This window comes from Amblyomma americanum, chromosome 11, assembly GCF_052857255.1.
Source record: "Amblyomma americanum isolate KBUSLIRL-KWMA chromosome 11, ASM5285725v1, whole genome shotgun sequence".
Classification (NCBI taxonomy): domain Eukaryota; kingdom Metazoa; phylum Arthropoda; class Arachnida; order Ixodida; family Ixodidae; genus Amblyomma; species Amblyomma americanum.
Genome location: NC_135507.1, coordinates 49,229,658 through 49,255,444, shown reverse-complemented (window position 1 = coordinate 49,255,444; position 25,787 = coordinate 49,229,658). Strand labels below are relative to the sequence as shown.

The window sequence follows — 25,787 nt, the reverse complement described above, 5'->3', positions numbered from 1 at the left end:
CTGCGCCCTTTTGGAGCCGTAGTTTGCAGGAAAGATGTGCACAAGTTACGCGAGTAAATATGGTAAGTGGACAATCTTATGCCATTTCAATGAAGCTGTACTACTGTTTAGTACATACTTTTTCAGAGCTCTGGCCAACTGCAGTTTAACTAGGTTTTACTGTAGATGAAAAAAAAAAAAAAAATTGGAGGCACCTCAAAAAACACACACACACCTTGCCTCCTGCAGCCATCTCCAGAGCGCGTGTTGCACGCTTGTCCTTGACCGTGAAGAGGTCACAGACAAGACCGTACACTTTCCGCCGGTCAAAGTTGCGCACGGGGTCTGTGTATTGGAAAGACAGGTGCTGATTCCTGCGGTAGAGATATGACCGAAGCTCAAATTAGCCAAGCTACCCTGGGTAGACAACCGTACGCCTCGGAAAAGGCATTCGGAATAACTAATTCTTGCAAATTAAAACAAGCATCCCAACTTGCCGCTCGCAGTCATAGCAACAAACAGGACGCCGCAACAGTCCTGGCTGCCCAATTTTTTTTTTCTTGTAGAAACGAGCAGTGGGAAACTGCAACCCTGAGAGATCCTGATATCAAACAGAGGCCGAGCACTACCAGTCAAGCTATGCATGCCCCAGAAAGAAGAGCTTTGTAGGAAAACACTCTTAATATACAGCGGAACCTCGCTTATGCGTCCCCTGCTCATGCCACGACCTGCATTTTAAGACAATCTGGTGTGGGCCTGACGAATATCTTACAAGGATAATGCCTCGATTATAGAACAGAAGAATATGCATGCCCCACAGATTTTTTACGCGACAAAACCGCAATGCGGGGAAGCCATCCTATCTGGCATGTTATCTGCTGCCACCGCCTGCTGGTGTTGCTGTGCGGGAAAGCTACCCTAACTGGCATGTGGAACTTGGTTTTTATGCGGTCTCTGCAATCACCACGAGCAGGTTTGAAACAGCGCTAAAGCTTTGGAAAAGGTCCCTCCCAGTTTCCATCCTTTCAATGATTAAATTTCGATTCTAACATGGGAGCAATTGGCGAAGCTCTATATTACCAATTTCGGCTATATCGAACTACAGTGGAACCCCGTTCACACGTTTTTCACCGGACCGGGGAAAAAGAAACGTAACAGCCGGGGAAACGCAAGTGAGGAAAGCTCCGAAAATGAATGAAAATGTGCAGTTTCAACTATAGACAATTTATTTCCACAGAGTGCGCTTAGGACTTAAAAAAGTCCAGAATGGTGGCTTGGCGTTTTTGCCACGAGCCTGCTTTGCTTTCGGGCCGAAGAGCGCGGCATTCCCCTCTATCTTGGCACGCTTCGAGATGATGCTGTTAAGCATCGAGGGTGGGAGACCAAGGTCCTTGGCAATGTCGACTCTCTTCCGCGCTGGCTCCCTGTCGACTGCATTTAATGTGTCCAGCTTTTCCTCAAGGGAAAGCGCCTCCCGCTCGAGCGACGCCGTCTAAGCACAAGTTCGACATTCACGAGGCTTAATGCACAATGACGATAGCAAGATAGAAGAGGAGTCGACCCCTTCAACAACCATGCGGCGACCGTAAAAGTGAGAGCATTTTTCACGAATGGCCACCTAGTGACGGCCTCTCGAACTGGCGTGCGGCTTCTTGCAGCCAGTTCCATAGCCAAGCACGGCCAAGCCCGGCCAAAAGTAAAAATGGCGGTTGCAGCGCGTTGCCTACTTCAGCCCAGGCGTGTTCGGGGTGCTAAGTTGCGACGTATCATGCGGGAACGTTTTCACAGCTACTACGTAACAACGGGGTTCCTTATACATTGGATCCTATGGAAGCTATGCCGGGACCGGATGAAAACGACGTAGCAGCCGGGAAAACGCAGCAGTGAGGAACGTAACAGCGGGGTTCTACTGTATTTTACTATTTTTTTTTACCTGTTTGCTACAACAAGCTTTGACTAAGTGAAGAATGAAACCTTGGAAGTAAATTCTTGACATGGGCACATTGTTAGATATTTTGCAACAAATGAATTTTGGTCCTCAAAGTGTAGGCAACAACTGGTTGGAATTGCAACGAAATAATTATTTACCCAAGCCAAAATTTGAAAATCTTGTCCCAACAGTTCATGGAAATTGCAATAAGCTTTAAGCTTCTTACTGCAAAATGAATTATTGTTCTAGCTACTTTAGATGCCGAGACATTGAGGTCTCAAAACAGCACGAAGTCAAGAATTCGTGCTCAGAGAAAATCACAAAGAAAGGATCTTAAGCCCTAAACTCTTTATCGCTTAAGTTGCCATGATGGAAACAGTCTGAACAATGCACCTTTCTGTACAATTCCAAATACTCAGAGCTTACTATCATATAAAAAAATGTAGCTTACATTTTTAATGACCACATAAGCCTGGTAAAACACAACACCCAGTAGTATACACTATGCTAAACCACTTCAGCTTTCAAAGAGATGCCTTCGAGCCCGGCCTAACTGCTCAGAAGCACCGGTCAAGCAACTGACTAATTTCCTGCACACGGTAACATGAGAGCATAAGTTTCCAGCATGTATAGATTTCAAATGGGTGCATTCAAGCTTTCACGGGATTTCCAATGAGAGTCAATGTTCACACATTTATGCACCAATACTGGAGCCACAGTTTCACCAGGGTGCCACATTCCTATGCGCTATTATATCATACGCATCACTGCACAAAGTCCACCGTGCAGTCCTTTGAAGGTTTCATTTATCATAGCAACCGTGCAGCAGCCGCCAATCACCTAAACCACATAGAACCGGAAACATCGGCTTTCCGCCCATGCCCTATGCTCACTCGCAGATGCACCAAATAGACTAGCGGCTTTTCTGTTAGCTTCTGCTCTTTAACCACTAACGGGGGTCATGTACATTGAGGTCACGGCAGTGCGACCAACAGGCAGGCGGCAACTGACGGGTCATGTAGACCATTCTCTCTATATGATCACCGACTCCGCAAAAAAATTGGCGGTGGTTTATCTCTGATTAAACCTGGAGTTCAGGAGAGCAAGCTGCCGGGTTGGTCGGCAATGCATGTTGTAAACTAGGAAGCGCAAAATACCGGACGACGGACAGAGTAAAGGACACAAAAGCGCTCGTGAACCTGTTTTTGTCCCCCTTACTCTGTCCCTCGTCCGGTATTTTGCGCTTCCTAGTTTACAACATAAACCTGGAGTGACGCGATAGCTACAGCTGGCCGAGTGGAACTTGGTCACATGACCAACCACGTGACGAACCGCGTGATCAGCCATGGCGCCGCGCCACTGGAAGTTGCTCCGCACCACGTGACCAACTACGTGACCAACCATGTGGCGGCACCGCCACGCTGAAGGCTCGAAATGCTGCCGTAATGTAGCTGTCGCTACAAAACAAGCATTGGCAGTAGTTTTCCAACGGTGCCACCCATGCCCACTCGCAGCACCTGGCAACACCTTCTGCTTGCAAACCATGTCAAAAAGTGGACACCCACCTGGCCTCAAAGATGTCGACGTTCTGGCGCAACCCATGGATCTCCCGCTGAAGCTGCTGCTTGCGACTCAGCAGACTCTCCTCACGGCCTTCCTCGTAGTCTAGCTTGCTCAGCTGGGCCTGGGAAACAAAAGAAGGAAAAAAATATCTAAGAAAAAGGCATCTCTCAGCAAGCCGCAAAATGAGTTCTAAATATCTGCCAATATACTGTCTGGATGACTCTGTTGCAGGGGCTAGTTGGTCAAACATTTTCATTTTTTTGCATGCTACTTTGCAATCGCTAAAATACACGACAAGAAATGACGACACACTGAAACGATGCGCTGACTTGACAACAGCTGAAAGAGTTTTGTAAGCGGAGGCAAGATCACGCATGGTTTGAGTGCGTCACTGTTTCTTGTCCTGTCATTTTGCTACTACAATGGGACGCATCATCTGCTGGCATTCTTCTGAGCGCATATAAATCTCGCTAGTTCAAGAACACTGCAGTGCAAGAGATTAATGGAGTAAGTTTTAAGTTCGTCACATAGCGGGAGAGGAATACACCGACAAACCCTCGCACATAGCCTCCTCAGCTAAAAATTAAAATTTTCATCAGGATGAACATCATCATTGCAAAGCTACTATCACGTGTCGTGAAATGAACTACCGCTCTAAAACCTACATTTCCACCCATGGTTGTCAGTCAGAATTCACTAAAAACTACAACTACCAGCATTATCTGCGTTAGTGGTGGTATGGTAAAACTCATGGTGGGATAGGTATTGGTAACAGTAACCACTGTGGCAGATCGTGGAGAGATTGGCCCGACTTCTTAGTCATCAGAAAGCGATAACCCATTTATCAAAGCCAACTTGACTTTGCCTTCGCAGCCCGCTTAACCCCTTCAGAGTTTTAAAAAAAAGGCACCAAAATGGCACATTATTTTCATCAGAAATGCTTCCCCAACATGTTCAAAACACGAAATATCTGCGCAAATGTTTCACGGCAACAAATAATTGTTTATTTACTGTTATGTATGTATAGATAAATTCACCCCTGGAACTCTGCATGAAAGAAGAATGGTTTCGATAGCAGTAGCGCACTGAACTGCTTTGAAAATGCACTGCTCTTCCACTGATGTGACCAAAACTGCTGGAGGCTATGGACTATGAGACGCCATTCATGGGAGTTGGTGATCACCTTGTCCTTACTTTCTTTGCCTTCGGACTCACTGTGAAATAGAGTGCCGTCACTGTCTTTGCTCAAAGAATGCAACATGAAGTTGATATGCACGTCACTTGCACTATCACCATCAAACAGGGAAGGATCTACTGCACTAGAATGCCCCACCGATGATGCAATGTTTGTTTGAAAGTGCGGGAAAACCTGGTGCAAACAGGTGACATCAGCACACAAGGGAACACCTGCTGCCATACAGCGTGAAAAATCTTGCTCAAAGTGCTGACTGAACGGCTAGTGCCACCTATGTAATAAGGGAGTAATTGCTCACTGGCATCCACCCGAGTGCAGCCATGCGGCTACAAAGGAAAGCTATACAGCTTTCTCAGAAACTTCGCAATTAAAGAAAAATTCGTCCTGGTCCAATGAGCAATTACTCCCTTATTACAAATCTACTCCACTTTGGGGGGGATTCCCCTAAACATTTGACCAATGGCATCTGCGTAATAAATAGGAAAACACCATTCGTGAAAAGCCATGGGGATTTAGCTACATTCGGTAAAAAGCCATTCATAACGTAGTGAAGTACCCACGACGAGGTGAGCTCGTCATGAGACAAAAAAAAAGCGACTATCGCTCTTGACTAGCAGAGACCGTCCAGAGCCCTAAAGGCGGTGCCGCTCTCGTACCCGGATGGCGCTGAGCTCCTTCTCGATGGCGCGGTTGGCGCTCTCGTCCTTCTTGTAGCTGGCCTCGGTCTGCTTGCACTCGGCCTGTTTCTTTTTGGCCTCCTCCTGCGAGTGCTTGAGGCGCATCTCTGCCTGGCGGCTCACCGTCTCGGCCTGTGCAATGTCGTCCTTGGCCGCTGCGGAAGAAGTGCAGTAGACTGTCACGGAAAGGGGTTCCCAGACTGGATCCAAGAAAACTCTTGGGCCCAATGGGGAGCTTTTCGTGTTCCTCGAGTGCCTCAATTCAGAACGATTCTGAATTGTGAAGTGAAATTAACAAATTATATAGAAAAATATTAAAAATTTTTCAAATTTCTGAGGCTTCGGCATTGCGTATATACTCGCATAATGAAGCCACATTTTCTCCAGAAAAGTTGACATTAAAGAGGGGGAGGGTTCACTAAGCGAGAAAACAAAAGAACAGATTTAAAATTTCACAAACATCTGCCCACCCGGCCAGTGCTGCCGCCAAATCGCAGAGACATAAAGCGAACATGCTGAAGAACGGCCCTGAAGGTCAGGTGAGAGTTTTTTGTTTGCCCGAGGTTAAAAAGCTCGCAGGACAGTTACTTGTAATGCGAATGTTTAAGACATAGTTGTGGTGAGGGTTTAGGCATTCTCGCTAACCTGTTGCCAGCCACTCGCTCTCTTGCCCCTGTCAAGCAATTTCTACAGCTTTTTATTTCAAAGTCTGTCCACACTATAGGTGAGGAAAATAAAACTGAACTGAACATGAACTCCACGACCGTGACAACAACCCAGTGCGCGAGACCCTCACCCCTGAGCTGCTCAGCGAGCGTGGCCTCTTGTCCTTCCGCATTGCTCGCAAGACCAGCGCTGACGGCCTGGAAGTGCTTGTGTGCCGCGGCCACTGCTTCGGCGTCCTTCTCACTCTGCTCCGCAAGCTCCGCAACTGTCACCTCCATCTTCTCCACCTGCTTCTGCTTGCTTACTATTGCGGCCTGGTCCTGGAGGTGAAGAGGCAACATGACGCACAGGGGAGAAAGAACGTGATGCCATTAGGATGGCAACGGTGAGTGCAGTTGAAATCTAAACGAAGGCGTTCACTTTCGTTTGCTTTATAGTGTTTAACGTCCCAAAGCGACTCTGGCTATGAGAGGCACCGTAGTGGAACGCTCCGTATAATCTCTACCCCCTGAGCTTCAATAACGTGCACTGCCATCGCACAGACCACAGGCCTCGAGCATTTCACCTCCATCGAAATGCGACCACCATGGCTTGGATGGAACCCGCGTCTTTCGAGTCAGCAGCTGAGCGCCATAACCACCGAGCCACCGCGGCGGCTGAAATTTACTTCAAAGCCACAGTATTTACACGACTGTAAGTCGACCTATTTTTCAAATTTTCAAAATCCGAAGGAGGGGGGGTCGACTTAAAATCGAAACCAAAGCATTGCACCATAAATAAAGGCAAGACAAACGAGATATCAGGCATGCTACATCGTGGTTGCATTTTTGCTGCGCGGCTCCGTCGTATCGCTCTTGGTGCTGGCCTTGAGCAGCTGCTAAGTCAACGCGCAGAACCGGCATCCCCACCCTAGCGAGGCGGCCGATGGTGGCTGTCCACAAGCGGCAAACTAGCACCAGCCCACTCCCCACACGTGGCCGCGGATTTTTTCTGCTGATAAACGGCGGCGGCCGATACCGCATTCGCGTTTTGCTCTTAATAGGCATCGTCCAAGTTTGTTTGTTTTTTTTGTTTACTTTCAAATGCGCACTCAGCGATCAAGGTGGTGTCGATAGTTGATGGAAGGGCTGCTGTTCCAATCGCGGCGGCACCCCCACTTGGAACCGCAGCAGCGCTGGGGAGTGTCGGTAGCCGATGGAAGAGCCGACGCCGCTCATGCGTAGTTTTTCTTCGTTTCCGACGCATTCGACTACTGCCAGCCGCATTTCACAAGTATTTAATGTAGTGCTTCGTCATTCGTCATTTGCGCTCCGGGTCCGGTAAGCGACCAGTGCTCGTGCACGGCTATATTCAAGATGGCTGTCATTCTTTACGCCGAAGAAACAAACTGCGCGCCGGGCCACAAGTTCAACGTTCGCAACGGGCGATACAGGTGTGGCAGCTGCAGCGAGGCAAAATTTTCAGCTGTTCCACACGACGTCGTGATGTGGCTGTTTGCGAAGTGCGGGACTTCGCCGCATGACGATATTAAAACGACGAGCTGTGGGACCGCAGCAGCGCTCACGACAGCAGCGCTAGTGAGGACGATGGCGCAAGTGTGGACAAGTAGACCAGTGACTAATACATTTTCGTTTCGAAATGTGCCCACGGGTGCTCCCACATGCAGCAGCCAATAGCGGCTGGGGATAAGCAGAGGGAGCAGGATAGTGCTATCGCGTTCTGCTATTAAAGGCCAACTGTAAAGGACCTCCAAGTTTTTTTTTTTCAAAAATGTGATATGAGGGGGGGGGGGGGGGGGGTCGACTTACAATCGTGTAAATATGGTAACCTACTATGAAAAGTGCTCTGCAACCATTTATACACGCAAGAAGACCTAAGAAAGGACGGTCAAACCTCACTATAATGAACAAGGATTTACGAATTATTCCCTATATTGAACAGTTTCTAAACAATTTTAACAAACACATGAATTTCTTACTTCATATATCGAATGCAGTTTTCCACAAAATGGATATATCTAACTGCGGGGTGCCAAGCTGGTTTCTTCATCCCTGTGTCCTTCACCACCACTTTTCGCTAAGAATGATGGATCACACCAAAAAAAAAAAAAAAATCTGTTTCGGTAGACCGGCATGGAAACTATGACTGTCGTATTGATGCTGACCACACCACCATATTTTCTCACTTCCAGGAAGATCCCTTCCTTCCATTTTTCAAACAAAGCTCAGAAAGAACTCCCAGACTTCCTACAGTTGTACTAGACGAACTGGCAGTGATTGCAGTACTGAACCCCGTTCCCCTCTACCCTGTGAAAGCACTCCCTCCAAGGTTTATATTAGCCCTAGAACTGCATGCTTCACATCACTACAAACATCACATTTCAGAGCCCAGCTCTCAATGACAGCTTCACTGGCCACCAGGCTGTGGTGGTAGTATATGGGGGTTTGGTGTAAGTGACAAAGCAGCAACTGGATCCCGACGTACCAAACTCCCTGTGCCACCCCAATGGCCAGCAACTGAATTTTTTTTCTGGCATTTCGCTAGCCTTAAAGTTTCTGCCTCGTATGCATTTACTGGCAAGCCTTGGAATGAAAGTGCGCACCTCTTCAATGCTCTTGTTCAGGCCGGCGCGTGTCTTGTTCTCATCCTTGATATTGGCCTTCGCAAACTGTACGTCGGAGGCGGCCTTGGTCTCCGACATCTGCAACTTGTTGAGCCGCTGCTCCAGCGACTCCAGCTTGTCGCCCATCTCCTGTCACAGCCAACAGAAAGCGAGGCGATACAGCTCGGGGGCTTTCAGGGGAAACACCAGGTTATGCCGCGAGCGGCAGATCACAAACCATCATCATCGTCGTCACCAGCCTCACCATACGACAAAAGCCCTCTCCCATATCCCTCCAGTTAACCCTGTCCTCTGCCAGCTGGGTCCACCTTATCCCGGCGACCTTCATAATCTCATCCACCCACCGCTTGCCCACCCACCGCTGGTCTCATGCGCAACAAGTGCCACAAAAACAGCAGCACAGTGCCTATTTACAAAACCAGCAGCCTTCCACGAGCAGGCCAAGGCACCATAAAGCCACCACACAAGGTACACCAGCCCAAGGTGCAGCCCTTGTCAAAAATAAACAGCCCACTGGCCTTGCTGACAAGCCATGCAGCTAGATTGGTTCATTTTGCATAGCCAATGGTCGATATCTCTCAAAGGCAAGAAGAGCCACTGTTCTTCCTTACTCCAGACACTCCGGTCTTCTAAGGCTGCTAGAGAGCTCTACCATGTGGTTCAGAAGCAAACCAAGGCCACTGGGGGCTATCAACTTTCGACAAAAGGCTAAACATGAATCAAGTGATGTATGAACTTGGGCAATACTTCTGTGACCAGTCCGTTGGGAAAATGCATAACACAAGCCCAGTCTGCTGCTGCAATTAGTCACGCAAGCTATCCATCACAGAAGAAACTTGCCATCCCACATTGTGGTCACCTCTATAATAGATGGAGCTCCTTAAGCTAGGTTCCTTGGAGTGCTTTCTGGGTTTCCAGAACACCAAAATTCAAGCTTACATCAGCACCTTACAGCTCTTGTACATGTTTTATTTAGGAACAAATCTTGCGCAATATAGTTTATACAAGTCTGCTTTAATGTGCAGCGAGTTACTGAGCCTGCATACCGAGCAGGAGGGGCTGAAGCCACTACACTTTATTACAGCTGTTGGGGTTCCCTGCAGCTAAAGAGATGACCATGTTGTCTCCTTACTTGTGTGTAGTCTCGACGTCAAGAACCTTCCATAACGTCTGACAATGAACTAGCTCAGCAGTTAACTATTTTCGAGATTGAAAATCCCTGCAGGAATTACAAGAGTCTATATCTCTACACAGCCACTCATTACTAATTGAATTTGACCAATTTTTGCACGCCCTTTAAGCAGGAAGGGAAGATGACAAAACAGGTGGAGTGCTATAGCACCTTTTGAAAGCCTCGAGGCTGAACAGACTGGGAACTCCAAGCTAACAACCCCAACTAAGCCGTAAGATCTTAATCTCACGCCCGCAAGCCAAGCCAGCCAAGAAACTATCCTGAACTAGACATGGGCGCTTGCAAACCAAACAAAGAAGTGCAGTGGGCATGCGAACCAGGCATGGCAAAAAGAACACAAAAGTGCAGCACTAACTGAACTGGTGCAACAAGTGCACCTAATTGAACTGACCTTTGACCATGGGTTCTGAAGTCAGGTTCTATGAAACCCTTGGGTTCAGTGTTTCTGGGGTTCCCACAAGCAGCTAAATCTATGCATATCTTGACTCTTGCCTTTCATTTACAAGCTTTATTTTGGGACTACAGTAAAATCTCTATGATACGAACATCACGGGGTCGCGAAGAAATTCGTATCATCTGAAATTTTGTATCACCCAAACGAACAAAATTAATACGTGGAAGCATAGAAAATGCATGCACGCAGACCTGTTTACGGCTGACTGGATTTATTCACGGCCCTGCAGCCATGCTACTCGCTGTGCGTATCGCACGATTAGCGATCGCGATTTTGGCGATGTAAGGGCCGTGCACCGCCGTTCACTGCTCGCGGTGCGTACCGCACGATTAGTAATCGCGATTTCGGCGATGTGAGAGCCGCGCTTAGTGTTCGAGGGTGCGATTGCGGCTCGCGTGTTCGTATCATCCGATGTGAAGCGGGAGAGTTCGGAACATTCGCAATTCTGTACGTTCTGCACAATGCGCTCCGGCCGGGGAATTTTACGAATTCGTATCAACTGTGTTCGTATCGCCGAGATTTTACTGTAGTCACGCTGTAGCTGCTTGTAACAGACTGTTGCCATACATCCACTGTAAATTAGTAAATTTGCATGTCAGGCAGGAAGGGACAGAAGGCAAGAGATATGGGGTTTTTCAGCGCCTAATAAACCTGTTATATTACCCCGAGCCCAAAAGTACTGAACTCCTGCCTTAGGCAAATGGCCCCGGATGATCAGCCCCAATTTGACATAAAAAAAGAAAACATAGAAGGGAAGGAAATGACTTCAGATGTACCGCATCCTTCTTATGCTCCATGCTGGCTATGAGGTCGCTAATATCTGTCATCTTGTTCTGCAGCTGCTCCACCGAGGCCTTGGACTCCTCAACGGTCGCCTTCATCTTCTCCAGCTTTTCCTTGGACGTCCGACTCAATTCCTGCACAAAAGGTTGTAGCATCATGATAGGGTTTTCACTGCACTTGATGCTAATTTTCACGGAGGTTTTTCCAAGTAACTAAAAAAAAAAAAACAGTGCTGCGCCACTACTTGACGGGCTTCGCCACGCCCAAGTATACTGATGGTAAACGCTAGAATATACCAACAAGTTTGAGCAATAAGCCAGGTGCAACTATAGGAAATAAAATTTCACCACACAAGCAGCCCTGGGGGGCTGAGAGCCATGCGGTAGTGGAGGGCTCCGGAGCGATTTCAGACCTGCTGGGATTTTAACAAGAGCCAAACGCTCAACGCAAGAGCATGGTTGCTTATCTCTATCAAATGCAACTGCTGCAGCTGGGACTGGACCCGCGACTTTACGTCCACTAATGGAACACCAAAGTGTCATGACTCAGACGATGAGAAGGAAGTCGAAAAGGGAACAAAGAGAAGAGTTACATTGATTTTAATGGCGCAAAAACAACCGAGGCCATGATGCCCAAACACAAGGTTAGAGTTTTCGTTAAAGGTGGAGCTTTTTAAACCTAGAGTTTGTTTAAAACACTGGGCTTCTTTGAGAAACTTAAAAATAGATGAAAAATCAACTAGTGCTCAATCGCCTAAAGGCAACATGGGGGGCAATGGAATGCATTGATTGTAAAATGTGAAATATTTCTTAGTTCTAGTTATGTACATGAAATTATGGTTTATCGGGGTTTAACGTCCCAAAGCGACTCAGCCTATGAGGGACGCCATAGTGAAGGGCTGCGGAAATTTCGACCACCTGGGGTTCTTTAACATGCACTGACATCGCACAGTACACGGGCCTCTAGAACTTCGCCTCCATCGAAATTCGGCCACCACGGCCGGGATCGAACCCGCGTCTTTCGGGTCAGCAGCCGAGCGCCGCAACCACTCAGCCACCGCGGCAGCGTACATGAAATTAACATGTGGTTTACTGCGAGTTCGGCATGACACATTTCACAGAGAGGCTTTTCTTGTTTCGTCAGCAGGAAGTTGTGTGTGTTTCCGATGCCAACAAAGACAAGAGACAGGGAAGAGGGGCATATAAATGAAAAGAAACAACATGTAGAGAACAAGAAACAGGCACATAATGAACAACCAAGAAGTCACTACTGCAGGCAGTACGTTTGTTCACTTCGCTGCTTAAAGTCACAGATACAACTGGTGTCAGAAGTGTTATGTGCAGCTGGCTACAGCAAGTTCAGCACTAAAGAAAGCAAAGAAAAGAACCAAGAGGCCAATGGCTAGAAAAAGCGCAGGTGTCGGCACCCACCTCAGTATGGACGTACTGCCACGCAATGTACAGCTTGGTCAGGTGGTCCAGCTCTCGCGACACCTTGGTGTAGTCCAGGTAGGCCTGCCGCTCCTCTTTCAGCTTGTTCATGGTAGGCGTGATCTCTTCATTCAAGACCTACAACACAAAGCGCAGGCAGGGTGTCGGGGGCAACATCTATGTCGCAGAAAACCTGAGCCGCAGTGAAGAGGACTGCTATTCGTTTGTTTTTCCACACACAGTTCGTGCAGACTGTTAGAACAGGGAAGCAAGAGGCCATTATCTACTGAAGCAAGATTCATTTAGCCGCAACCCAGAGGTCTAGGTTTCATAGTAAGGTGACAAATGTCCAGGTAGCCGTTGACACAAGAAGGAAAGAGACAAGCGTATTGTCTTCTGGTGCCCCTGCGCATTCGTAGTCAAATTATGAGTCACCAGGAGACTCAAAAATGAGCACTTTTAAGACTAGATATCTCCTTGTTTCAGAATTGCTGTAAGCCCACTCACACTGTCCAATTCGGCAAGTTTGGCTTCCTTCTTCTCAATGGTCCGCTGGGCAACCTGCTTCTTGCTCTCGTACATGCGTGTGCCAGCTGCCTCCTCAATCATAGACAGGATCTGCAACGAAACAGCAGTGTTCAAAACAGGCTCTACCAAGTGATCTCCTGTTTTCATGTGGAACGCTTTATTTTTGCTCATTTTACAATGCCAAGTATTAAGGCGAAAGCCTTTAATGGCTCAGACTCGTGGTGTCCGTGCGTCCGTCCGTGACACTCTTCAACTCAATAAGAAAAAAAAATTTGTGCACGATGGGATTTGAAGCACCATCCTTCCGTTCCGCAGCTGTGCGTGCTAACGACTACGCTACTTCCTGCCATCGCATATGTAGTTCTCCTTGTCTAGGACGCTGGGGAGTGCAGAAAGGCGTCGAATCAGATGGATGCCTCCCAAATGCCCTCCAGTGTCTCCAGCATTTAAGATTCACAAACAATTGTGTACTTAATTAACACCTTAACCACACATCAGTGACACAAGCTGCAACACCACGCTAAAGGCTTTCGCCTCTCCGCACTTTAGGTCAACAAAGTGCCCCCGAATTTTTTTATGACCACGCTCTCCACCAAAAAAATCTCGTTGTCGTCCACACGAAATGACCTTGGACCACATGGCCAATAATTTGTATGACCCATTGGTCGCGGACACACACGGGACAGAAAGGGTCACAACGAATATAACAACTGTCCACACATCCCCAACCTCCCTCAAACTCCTAAATGAACCTCTGAAATGTATCCTCTCATTATACTCTCCTTTCCACATCCGCATGCACATTCAGCTGATGCTGGAACTTGTCTCACGTTACGTGAACACCCCCCTCAATAATCCTGTTCATAATTCGAGCATCCATGCAGTTGGATAACCCCTGCAACAATGCCTTCAGGCACGTGGGGCTAGGAAAATGCAGCAGGACATCACTGAATGAATTAAAAGTGACAGAACAGTGCTTCCTGCGGTGAACATAGATCGCACCACTTATTCAGGTCACAAACAGCTATGGTAGCATTGCCACATTTCTTCATAGCCTAGGCAGTGGAACTTGTTACAAGAGCACCGACAGTTGAATTTACAACTCTCAATATCACTTCCTCCTTTGGCAGTGTTTCTTTGTCCCAAAGGGACCAGGGCCCACATCCTGAAAATGGCCCCTAAGATGATGCGTCCACTTCGAACTCCACCAGTCCGTTAAAGGCTCCAACGCAGATGTCAACTTTAGACTCATCGCTAACCTGTCATCTCTGTTAAGTTGTGGACTGATCTTTCATTTGATTTTTCAGTACTTTACAAAACTTGAGCTACAAGTGCCGACGATTTAAATTGAAGATTCCGGGAGCATAAATATGCGGCAGCACTTGATTTGAAGGAAACAAACTTCTACACAACGAACACAATCTCAGATGGCACCGGTGATTAAGCCATTTATTGGAGCAAGAGGATGTACCCAGTTTAAGTTACGCCCATTTGGCGATGTTCACTTAAGGGACACTTCCAGAATACGGGCCCAGCTGTCAGCTCTTGTGGTAAAACTCATTCAAGCTCTCCCAAGAGAATGGAACAGCGAGTCGCATTAACCAACCTCGGGTGGCTTCATGTTGAGTACTTTGGTGATCCGGCCCTGCATGATGAGGAAGTGTGGGTTGTTGACATTGAGCTGTACTGAGCCGAACAGGTCTTGCACACGGTTGCTGGTTGCCGTCACACCATTGATGAGATACTTGTTCCGGCCGCCAACTACCACCTGCGTCCATCAACCAATAAAAAAAAAATGATGACACCTAAACCAGTTTACCAACAAGCAAAAAAAAATGGCACCACGAACAGTTAGAAGCCACAGCTAAATGAAAGTAATTCCCAAATATGACCATGTAAAAATGCAAGCCAGAAAAAGTGACTGCTTTAACGAAACTCTCCCTCATATTCTTTAATTTTCTTTCTTTAAAAATGCAATGCTAAAGCTTTAGGATGTTTCATTGTTCTTATAAGTTATTTATTATGCTTGAAAGAATATTATTTACCGTGTTGTTTCCTGCAGAGTGTATGCATGCTGCAGGTGCACCGACCTTATGGCTGGATACAAAGCGAAGCTATGCCCGCTTTGATGACCACCACGCAGAATTCCTCCGTAACAAAAAAAGTAGTCCATTGTTGAAATTTTTTCTTGTGAAATGAGAACCATATCATAAGACGAGATTTTAAGGTCAGGAATTTTGATGCCTCTGGATAGTCGATATAGCGATACATTTATCCACGAACAGATACACTTTCTCGAAAACGGTCTCGTGATAAGCTTCTTATTTAGGTAACGAGAAAAACTTTAACAATGGTGTACTTTCTGTGATGGCGGAATTCTGTTCAGCGGTCCCGAGCTTGTTGCATACTACTACAATATATACTTTTCCTCTGAATCATGTGGAAAGGCTACAGACTTAAGAAAATATGGCAGAAGGCCAGATCAAAATTTGATGACTTTCTAGTACTGACATGCTACAGGTCAAGACATCCTAAGAATCTTTTTTTTTTTGCAGATCAAATTTTTCTTTCAACTCTTTGCAATACAGTGTGCGCTAGCATACCTAGGGCGAAAAGAAAAATTTTAAAGACTACAGACACCAATTTTATTGTCTGTTTTCTGCTGTCAAACGATGCATTAGACATTATAATACGTGGATTATCGGGTGGTATTTGCCTACAACCACTAAATAATTTACAATTGAATTTCTTCTTGCTGTTTCGGTTTCGTCGACCAAATGACTGTGACGTCAAGTTGGTGTTTTGGTCACGTGATTCACTAGAAAAACTAATATAATCGGTGAAATGTAGTTTTAATTCACTATGACATTTAATCCAGCCTTATCCATGACCTGGAATGACAAAAAATGACCTGTCAGCGATTATATTACAGTTATAAAAGTGGATCACATGACCGAAACATCAACTTGACATCACAGTCGTCGTCCAGGCGATGAAACCTAAACAGCGTCAAGAAGAAATTCAATTGTAAATTATTTAGCGGTCGTACACGAATACCACAGGGTGCTCCATGTATATGAATGTCGAACACATCGTTTGAAAGAAGAAAAAACGCAAGCAAGAATTTGGAGTCTACAGTCCTTTAATATAAAAGTTTAAAAGTGCCAAATCTGAAAAACAAAATGCCTTGACGTGCATTATGGGCCTAGGAGTGCAACAAAACTGGGTTAAAGCAGATAAAACAATCGCGAAGAAATCTGCTTTGCAAGGAGAGTATCTAGGCAGAAAATCGTAATGAAGAATAATGCCCATTGTTCGAGCGCTTCCCACAGTGCACAGCCGCTCCAGTTCACGAAACAATTTTTTTTATAGTACTTTCCAATCGATTTCAGCAATAAAATTCAGGGACAGCATAGAAAGTGAGGCATACAAATGGATACAACAATGATCCAAAAATCATAATTTAAAAATCTCCCTTCATTCTTAAGTTCTGTCTGGAAATCTAGGCACATTATTAAGGTGATAATAATGCAAGAAGAACGGATCTTTTTACTGAAAACAACAATAATAGAGAAGAACCCCACTATTACGTTCTTCACGGATCTGAGAGAAAATAAGATAATCAACAATTGGGAAACACCATAACCAAACGCAGTAACCAAAGCTGTAGCAGTGTACTGAACCCAAATTTAGATCTCACTCAGCACGTGAAAAAATTTTACATCGATGTCGAAACACTTTTTTTTACTATGCTACCAGCAGCAACAAGCTTTTTAAAAATTTCCCAGCCTTTTTGGCACCCCCAATTATCAGTCACGAATGTCATGTGATGGCTCCCCACATCTGCCGGAGTAGTTGCCCATAGAAACGAAGCAGCAGCGCTGTGGCACACGTGTGCTCCTGCGCTGTTAAAGTGACAGCTTTAATACACCACAATTCAAGTTTATCGTAACCGGCAATCTCATCTAAGCCACGGAGGACAAGAAAAAAGTGAATGAAGGGAACAAAGTCCTCGGAGCCAACCCGCACCACAGCCTCTCGTACAGCAGTGCCGTACGCAGTGTCCGTCGTGGCGTAGTTTCATTTTTGCAGAGAGCAAAAAAAATGTAGCTTCTTGCCCATCCTGCCCACATCACGTGGCCGCACTTAAAGGCTACATTCCTACATTCTTCGTAGCCAGTGCAGCTTTGATGTCGCAGCAATTTCTACCAGGAAGGGGCGAGTCTGCTCGGCAGGACAACTCTGCACATTGCACATCATCAACTTAGGTGCTCTCTTGTCAAGACATGACCTAATCGAGTAATGGGCTAGAGACTGGTGGTGATCATAGACATGGGCAATAGGTCCACTGTGAGTCCTTTGGAGTATAACCCTACAATTCCCAGTGTCACAAATCAAGACGTACCATCTGCATGCCCTACATTCATTAATAAATGCACTTGGCATGAAAAATGTCACGTCAACATGTTCCTTGCAGCTGACGGTTTTCTGGCATCACTATGAGTAAGCTGTCTGATGAAGAGGGTGGAAATGTTGGACTTCCACTCGGCGTGCGACATTTCATCATCTCATTTTCTGGCAACTGCTTCAGGAAAAATAGGAAGAGATTTGTTAAATGAAAAATTATTCAGTGTCTGGGCCTTCAAGCTGGTTCGAGGTCTCGATTCGGTCTTCCACACAACCCCGACGAGGCACACATAACGGACCAAATGCTAATTGGAGACATACCGACTTATGAAACTTTAGTGCCGCTACAAAATCCTTATATTGGGTTTTGAATGTGGATATATTACATATCATACTGTGGAGGTAACTTTATTTTCATTGATTCCTTCACAATTTTTACATAAATGGGTTAATCTGCTGACGTCGTTCACTCAAGAACGTAGTTCTGTTTTGAGTCTGTCGAGAAAAATGTACAGATCCCAGACAAAAGGAAGTTGCCTTTCAATTAGAAATCTCCCGTTCTGTTGTGATCTTCCATTCGACCAATAGGAAAACCAATATACAACCTAGAAGACCAATTTGGGGCCCAGGTGGGATCCTTGCAACCAAGTGGAATTTAAATTCCCAACTGAAAACGACTGGCGCCAACTTGAATGCTCAATTGGACGCATTTTTTTTTTTTTCTGTGATACACCGCGGGGAATTTGGCGAAGTTTTCCGGTGGAAAGTGCTGCAAAGGTACACAGAGCGTTGAAAACGAGAAAGCCGACTACTTTAAACGCAACGTTCAAGGCAATGATCTCCAAACAGGACTCGATCGGCGCCTAGACACACGCGAAAGACTTCCGAAGAGCCGGGATGCGTTAAAACCATCACAGATTTGTTTTCGCGCGCATGCCTATAAAAATGACAATGAAAGCAGGGAAAGAAAAGCCCACCTGTCTAGTGATGGTGAACTCGTCGTACTGCTCATACCCAACGGGTTTCTGCCGTGGGTCACGGTTGTCGAAGGTGATTGAAACGGTCGCCTTGGTGATTCCCGCTTGCCCGTTTTTGTACACGAGGTCCTGCAGATTGACGGCACGGACGTGCGACAAGTTGCTGATGCCGAGCACGAAACATATTGAGTCGAGGATATTGCTCTTGCCGCTACCGTTAAGTCCCGTGATGGCGTTGAAGAGAGGGTCGAACCCCTTGATGTCGACGCGCTGACCGTACGACTTGAAGCCGTCAATAGTTATACTTTTTATATGCATAGCCGGCTTCTCCTTAGCCTGCCAACGAAAAAAAAAAAAATTCAAACTGGGCCCAAGCGCAGAAGCGCGATCTCAACCGCCATGAGATGTACCGCGAAAACTGGCGCCAGAATAGTGCGCTTTAAGTGCTTTAAGGTGGCTAGCTTTGCGCGCTCTTTCCTTTCTGCCGACCGCACCTGTCTCTTTGGCGCTGTAGTCCGGTCCCATATAATTTTACAATTTAATGCTCTTCAAGAGTACAACACAAGTTTATTGTCAACATAAATGTCTTTAAAAGTGTTATGTAATACAAAAAATCAGTTTTTAAAATATACGTATTGTTGTAATTTTTTAATAAAAAATTTGTTCTTTTTTGTAAAAACGTTGTCTTGACGGCTTTACAGTTTATTAAAGCCTTTCTTGGATTCTAGTTTTGCATTTTATTAAAGCAAGCGTAATTTATGAAAGTTTATGCCACAAATTCTGCACATCGCGTACAAAACCGAATCCGCGAATCCATTGCCAACGTGAGTCGTTTAAAGATGGCGCCGAGTGCGGTGCCGCTCGCTGATCTCTTCGAGAGCGCGTAGCCTGCGCGCCGCTTTCCCACTGCCCCCGGCGCGGCCCGGGGCAGGGCCCATCGCAACCCATTCCCACGGTGAAGAGATCGCGCGACGGAGCCGCGGTCCGACGCCACAGTGGCCCGGCGGGCGGCCATGTTCCAGTCGAAGGTTAGCCCTAGCCCGACCCGGAGCAGCATCAAGGAGGCCAACGACCACCTGCAACTGCTGCACGTCAAGGTGGCCGAACTCGAGCGCACTGTGCAGGAGCAGGCCGAGGCGCTCATCAAAAAGGACGAGGCCATGCAGACGCGCATCCGCGACGTCGGCGACGCTAAGGACGCGCGCATTGCCGAGCTCGAGGCGCAACTAGCCGCCGCCGAGGAGCGATTGCGGAAGCACGAAGAGCTGCTGCGGGAGCGCGACATGCAGCTCGAGCTGCTGTCGCACCGCTACGCGCTCGTGGATGAGGTGGCCGCGTATACGCCCGTCGTCGAGAAGCTACTGGCTGCCATGCGTAGGCTGCCGGCCAAGACGCCCAGCAGGCAAGCACCTCCGCAGCGGTCGCGGGCCAACTCGAGGGGCAACCTGTCGGCGGTGAGGCCCTCCAAGAGCTCGAACCCCGGCACGCCCAACCACGATGGCGTGGCGAACAGCGTGCTCGTGGACGGGCACGCACTCTCCGAACTGCGCATCGGTCGCAGCTTCAGCATCAACAGTAACTTTTCCGCGTCCGACGACGAGGCAGACGTGGTGGGCGCCATGCTGTGACGGACGGCGCAGGCGCTCGCGTCGTCTGCTACGGACGGCGCAGCTCGACTCCGCATTCCTTTCGTCTGCTTTGAGGTAGTGCCGAAACGTCACGCCGTTAGTCGCGTGCGCGCTTCCGGCCTTCATCTTTGAAAACTTTGGGTTTTCTGGAAAGCTTTGGCTTCCGATGCAGCGACGCTGAGTCTTGACAAGAAAGGTAAAGGAAAGAGACGCCTTAACGAGAACAGGGCGGGAAAGTACGTCGCGAACGCTGGCTTCAGGGTCGTCTGCTGCGAATACCATTGTCTGCTCCTGAAGCAATGCTGCCTTAAAGCTTGTGGAACAGTGCATGGAATTTTAGATCACTATCCTGTTAATTTTAACCTTGGTTGTACGTTACATGATGTCTGTTTTGTATTTAAAGCAAGTTTTCCCCCTTTACGATAGATTTATGATTCCAACGAGATAGTTGCATCAAAATGAAATGCTACCATAAACATTTCAAGGTTGCAGTGGGAAAAGTGTACAGATATCGGAGCAAGGGTGGTTTTTCCCTCTGTGGTTCATCCACTGTGCAGTGAACTCACTTTTGACTTTAGGTGCATTTTTGTTCGACAAGCTCTTCCCACAGCAACATTCATCTTCAAGATGGGCATCGCCATCAGATGTGACTGCACATGGCAAGACCTTGTGGAAACTTCCTGGTGATGATAACATGATGATCTGTTTTCATATGTGCAATGCAAGCAACTGCGACTGTGATGTCGTAGCTGCCTTCTCTTCTTTTCGTGCTGTGCTGTCCCGTGTACCTAATAAGAATCTCAGCGTGTTTGATGTAACTCAAGGATGTGGCACTCGTGATACTTCCCAACCATGTTTCAAAGTCCCAAGCCCTTAATTTATTTGCATAACTTATAGTTTTGTTTATACATATGCACTGTTTGAATGTGCTGTCATTTTAAGGTGTCACCGAGTATACAGTATTAATACCAGTGCACCACTGTTTCACAAATACCTATGTGCCGTATATGTGTTGTACATTTGCAGGATGTTTGTTAGGGGTTACAAACTTCTGTCATCTTCGGAGTTAAAGCAAGCCTTAGCACGAGCTTCCAGCAGACAAATCTGTGTAGAATAACAAGCAGATTTCAATGACTATGACAGCAGAAAGCTGGCCCACGATGTGTGCACTTAATATATTGCTTCCTTGTTTTCATAAGCGCAACGCTTTTCTTCGTGCCTGCTTCATTAAGCAAAATGGATGTAGTGCAGCTTGTGAAGAAGCGAGAGCACTGTAGTAGTAGTGCAGTGGTAGTAACACGCTCGGAACTGTTGCAAGGACAACGAGTTCTTTTAAGGTCTTCACAATCGGAGTGCCGTCTTTTCACATTTTTCTTCCAAGCTGTTCTCATTTATACACTCTATGCAGTTAAAGGAGTAGAGATGCCAAATTTTGAGGGCACAAAAAAGCTTGCCAAATACTTTCTGCGTGTACAGTCTCAGGAGTGCAGGAAAGCCAAGCAGTGCTCAAAGTACATTCTAAGTATGCACGACAAAGGTGATTGACTTCACCTACCCGGAGTGACTGCAGTAAGATGTACGAGATCGGGTGCGGAAACACACTGTTCGCTGCCTGCACACTGCAGCCGGTGTGGTACGCAAAGCCTTTGGCTGCTGATAGCATGATGTGACGCGTGTAGATTAAACCTTTCTGGTCAGGTATAGTTTCTCCACTGACTACTGCACCGGTCAGCATTCTTTTGGGCCTTCCAACCACTCGTAGAAAGGGAGTGCCACGTCATGATTGCCTATAAACATTTATTTGAAGCGTTGTATTGGGCCGTGCCCGACAGATGACCGATTTCCACTCTCAAACGACGCGCAACAGGTGACCGGAAAGGGATTAATGTGGAATTATGTTTCCCGTATTGTGAAGCATTACCTCGAAGATGATTTGCAGGGATCGAAAGTGAATGCAAGTCACATGGTGGTTAAATTATCTAAAACATGTAGGTGAATAATGTTGCAAGTTTACTGATGCTGTACACGATGTTTACAGTGGTAAAAAGTGTTGCCTATCAATTTGATGTCTCTACTCCTTCGGACTATATTTCACTGCTGACTTGATGCACTTCACAGGACTAGCTCCTTTTTATTTTGACAAATTTAATGGCATTCTTGGGAGGTATAATATCTCTATAAAACAGTAATTATGAAGTTACTGTTACAGTGACGCACATGAGGCCCAATAACCAGTCTCATCTCAATGTCAGTTTGCGATCTACGTAATTGTGAAGAGGTTTAATCTTTCAGTATCAGTTCATTGTCATTTGTCTAATGTAGGTGCTGGTTATATCAATATAAACTAGCCTATCAAGGGCTGTTAGTAACAGGATAAGCACACAACTGATTTAACACCCAGCTTAACTAATAAGTTGAGATACCTTCAACACAGTGCCATAAAAGCAGCTGTTTCCATGTTAAATCGGTTCGGTGCATTGTGCATGTTATGTCTGGATGTTCTGAGTAATCAGTGCAAATTGTTCTAAAACTTGGCAGGAATGTGAAGCTAAGTTTTTTATGTCCTGAAGCACAGTTATGATGTGTCATAGGATTTCTAGCCATGGAGTCATGGGTAGCTTTCTGCAAGTTGTCGTCATGCATCAGACTTTCGCAAATTTCAGCTTGCAAAACAGTGTGCCGGTGCTTCAATAGCTTATCAAGCATCAATAGCTTGATGCTTGGATGCGTTGTATTGCAATTTTTCTGGGGGAAAAAAATTAACGTGCCACAAGTGTCCCGAAAAGGAGAAAAACATTTCTCTTTGAGCCGAATCGAGTGCAATTTGCACAAGAACGAATGTTAATAGTCTTTTAGTTGTGTCATGCTTGTTAATCCATCTGAACACTGCTTGTGGCAGCTTCCTCATCTGAAAAATTCTCTCGTGGCAGCTCATTCACATGCAGCTTCTTTGACCACTGTACAAAGATCACTGTTTTCAGCCAAATCGTTGTGCATAAGACTTTCTCTGTGTCTTGGCTTGCTCTACAAAGCTGTCTAGTCTCGGAGGTATAGCAAATGTCATGTGTGTTGAATTGCATTGCGGTGTAAGTTCTCCCTCGGTGCCCGGGAGTGTGAAATGAGAATTTCAAATGGGCCTTCACATTTTGACAGTTCTTATGAGCGTCATAAGTGTATGTATGTGTTAAGATTTGTGATATAGCTTCTGGATATGCGCAGTGTTGGTGTGGGAATCGCTTTCCTCGTCAGATTGTGAAAGCGAGGTCTGATCTTCGATGAATGTGCTGGTACCTATTTGAAAAGTAATAATAAAGGTGTAACAAAGCATTATTGCCAAAGTACTCTCCTTTCCTTAGTTAATTCAGAGCATAGGCTGTTTCAAGCAGCAGTGAAATAAATATAGCAAATCAGATCTGGCTTGTATGAAATGAACTGAAGGCAACTGTGTCAACGATTGATTTAGGCTGTTGTCGTTGGAAATGTTTACTGACCTAAATGAGTATCAACTCCATGGTTTGAGTAATAATAATAATAATTGGTTTCTGGGGAAACGAAATGGTGCAGTATCTGTCTCATATACCTGAACCGCCATAAGGGAAGGGATAAAGGAGGGAGTGAAAGAAGAAAGGAAGGAAGAGGTGCCGTAGTGGAGGGCTCCGGAATAATTTCGACCATCTGGGGAATCTTTAACGTGCACTGACATCGCACAGCACACGGGCGCCTTAGCGTTTTGCCTCCATAAAAACGCAGCCGCCGTGGTCGTGTTCGAACGCGGGAACTCCGGATCAGTAGCCGCTAACCACTGAGCCACTGCGGCGGGTATGTTTGGAGCCCCTATTCCAGGATTCTGTTGGTATTCAGGTATTCGCCGAAGGTACCGCGAGGTCGCGTAATCCTCTCATTTGTAGCTCTGCCTATGCTTATACCTCACCTCAGTGACCTCATTACTATTACGGTGGCTCAGTAGCTATAGGGCACTCTGCTACTGAGTCGGTTCGAACCCGACCGCGGCGGCCGCGTTTCGATGGAGGCAAAAGGCGCCCATGTGCTATACGATATCAGCGCACATTGAATAATAATAATAATAATTGGTTTTGGGGGAAAGGAAATGGCGCAGTATCTGTCTCATATACCGTTGGACACCTGAACCGCGCTGTAAGGGAAGGGATAAAAGAGGGAGTGAAAGAAGAAAGGAAGAGAGAAGTGCCATAGTGGAGGGCTCCAGAATAATTTTGACCACCTGGGGATCTTTAACGAGCACTGACATCGCACAGCACACGGGCGCCTTAGCGTTTTGCTTCAATAAAAACGCAGCCGCCGCGGTTGGGTTCGAACCCGGGAACTCCGAACCCGACGTAAGGGAAGGTATAAAGGAAGGAGTGAAAGAAGAAAGGAAGAAAGATGATGTGCCGTAGTGGAGGGCTCTGGAATAATATCGTCCACCTGGGGATCTTTAACGTGCACTATACTGCATGCGAAATGGTTTTAAGGGGGGACGCGGGTCTTGAAATCGCGAAAAATGGTCAAAAATGGCAATTTTCAAAAATTGCGATTTTGAAGTCTTTAAAGTCCCAACTATGCCTCTACAAAATATTTTAGCTGAATTCCAACTCAAAGTATGAAAAAAACGGCAATTTAGAAACGTCGGTGAGCCGAAATTGAACGCCAAGCGCGAAGGTTTGCCCCATTCTCAAGCTGCCGTAGCTCCGCGCGACGCGAACCGATCGGCGCCATCTTGGTCTCGTTTGAAAGCTGGTTTCCCGCTCTCCAATTTGGCGCCTCTCGGCAAGCTGTAGACCCTCGCACAGCGGAGCTATCATCACCCGTTCGCAAGGGGGAAAGCGTCGCGAGACAGCCGCCGATTGGGTAAAACGGGCGCTCCTCGAGGCGCAGCCCTCTGATTGGCCGTGACGCATGCTTTGCCCCCCGCGGCCGCGTTGTACGGCTCCTTCCCGTCGTCTGCTTTCGCCTGCACGCCCGTCATTTTTCGTGCTCCTCTTTGTTTCCTATAGTTTTCGTTCTGCCGTTTTCCTTATCGTTATTGTAGATATTTTGGCTCTTGAATCGCTTCTTTTAGCCTCGAATTTCGTGCTGTTGCGTGTATTTGCATGCCTGGTGTCTTTGTTCCGTGTGTCACGATGGCCCGAGACGCGCGCTTGAAATTAAGCACGCGAAAAGCAGTCGGCAAAAAGAGACGCGCATGGAATCAGTAGAGCGCTGCATCGTCGAGAACTGCAGCTTCGGTGATGCCGCAAACTGCTGTACCCTCGGTGGATGCGGCTGGACTGAGCTCGCCAACAACAGCTTCGCCGGTGGACGCGGCTGAACAAACCCTGTTGACGCCAGCATCGCCGGTGGACGCGGCTGGACAATGCCGATCGCCGTCAACTTCGGCGTTACCGCAAGTCTCTGCAGTGCCGGTGGATGTGCCTGGACTAAGCCCGTGGAAAATATCGACTTTTGATACGCTGCAAGCCGCTTCGAATTCCGTGTCGTCGGAAGCGGCCGAGCCCGCTGACCTAAGCCTAACGTCGACTTCGGCGTTTGCGCACGCCGCTTCGTGCCGACGGACGCGGCTGAACCGAGCTCGCGTGCTCAACGCTTCGACAAGCACGCGCAGCGCGGACCTTGGCAGCGCGCCAAGCCGCTGCCGCCGCTGATAACGTCATTTGTTTTTTTTTTTAATATATATATATTTTGAGGAGAGCTCCGAGGGGGGAGGGGGGGGGGGGGGGGGGCGCTCGGCGAACTTGGC

The 25,787-nt window shown here is 47.0% G+C and overlaps 1 protein-coding gene across 1 annotated transcript in view; it reads right to left on the bottom strand.

The window, feature by feature from the left end:
* SMC2 (structural maintenance of chromosomes 2) overlaps positions 1-18,842 on the bottom strand; it is a 50,784-nt gene extending 31,942 nt beyond the window's left edge. The window contains exons 1-10 of the mRNA XM_077644224.1: positions 18,405-18,842; positions 14,627-14,788; positions 13,000-13,110; positions 12,493-12,630; positions 11,056-11,196; positions 8,613-8,762; positions 6,141-6,330; positions 5,324-5,499; positions 3,475-3,593; positions 215-353 (exon numbers count right to left, since the gene is read on the bottom strand). Of these exons, the coding sequence (XP_077500350.1) occupies positions 215-353; positions 3,475-3,593; positions 5,324-5,499; positions 6,141-6,330; positions 8,613-8,762; positions 11,056-11,196; positions 12,493-12,630; positions 13,000-13,110; positions 14,627-14,788; positions 18,405-18,722 (1,644 nt within the window). The 5' untranslated portion in view covers positions 18,723-18,842. The remainder of the gene's footprint in view (positions 1-214; positions 354-3,474; positions 3,594-5,323; positions 5,500-6,140; positions 6,331-8,612; positions 8,763-11,055; positions 11,197-12,492; positions 12,631-12,999; positions 13,111-14,626; positions 14,789-18,404) is intronic.
* Positions 18,843-25,787: the final 6,945 nt, after the last annotated feature.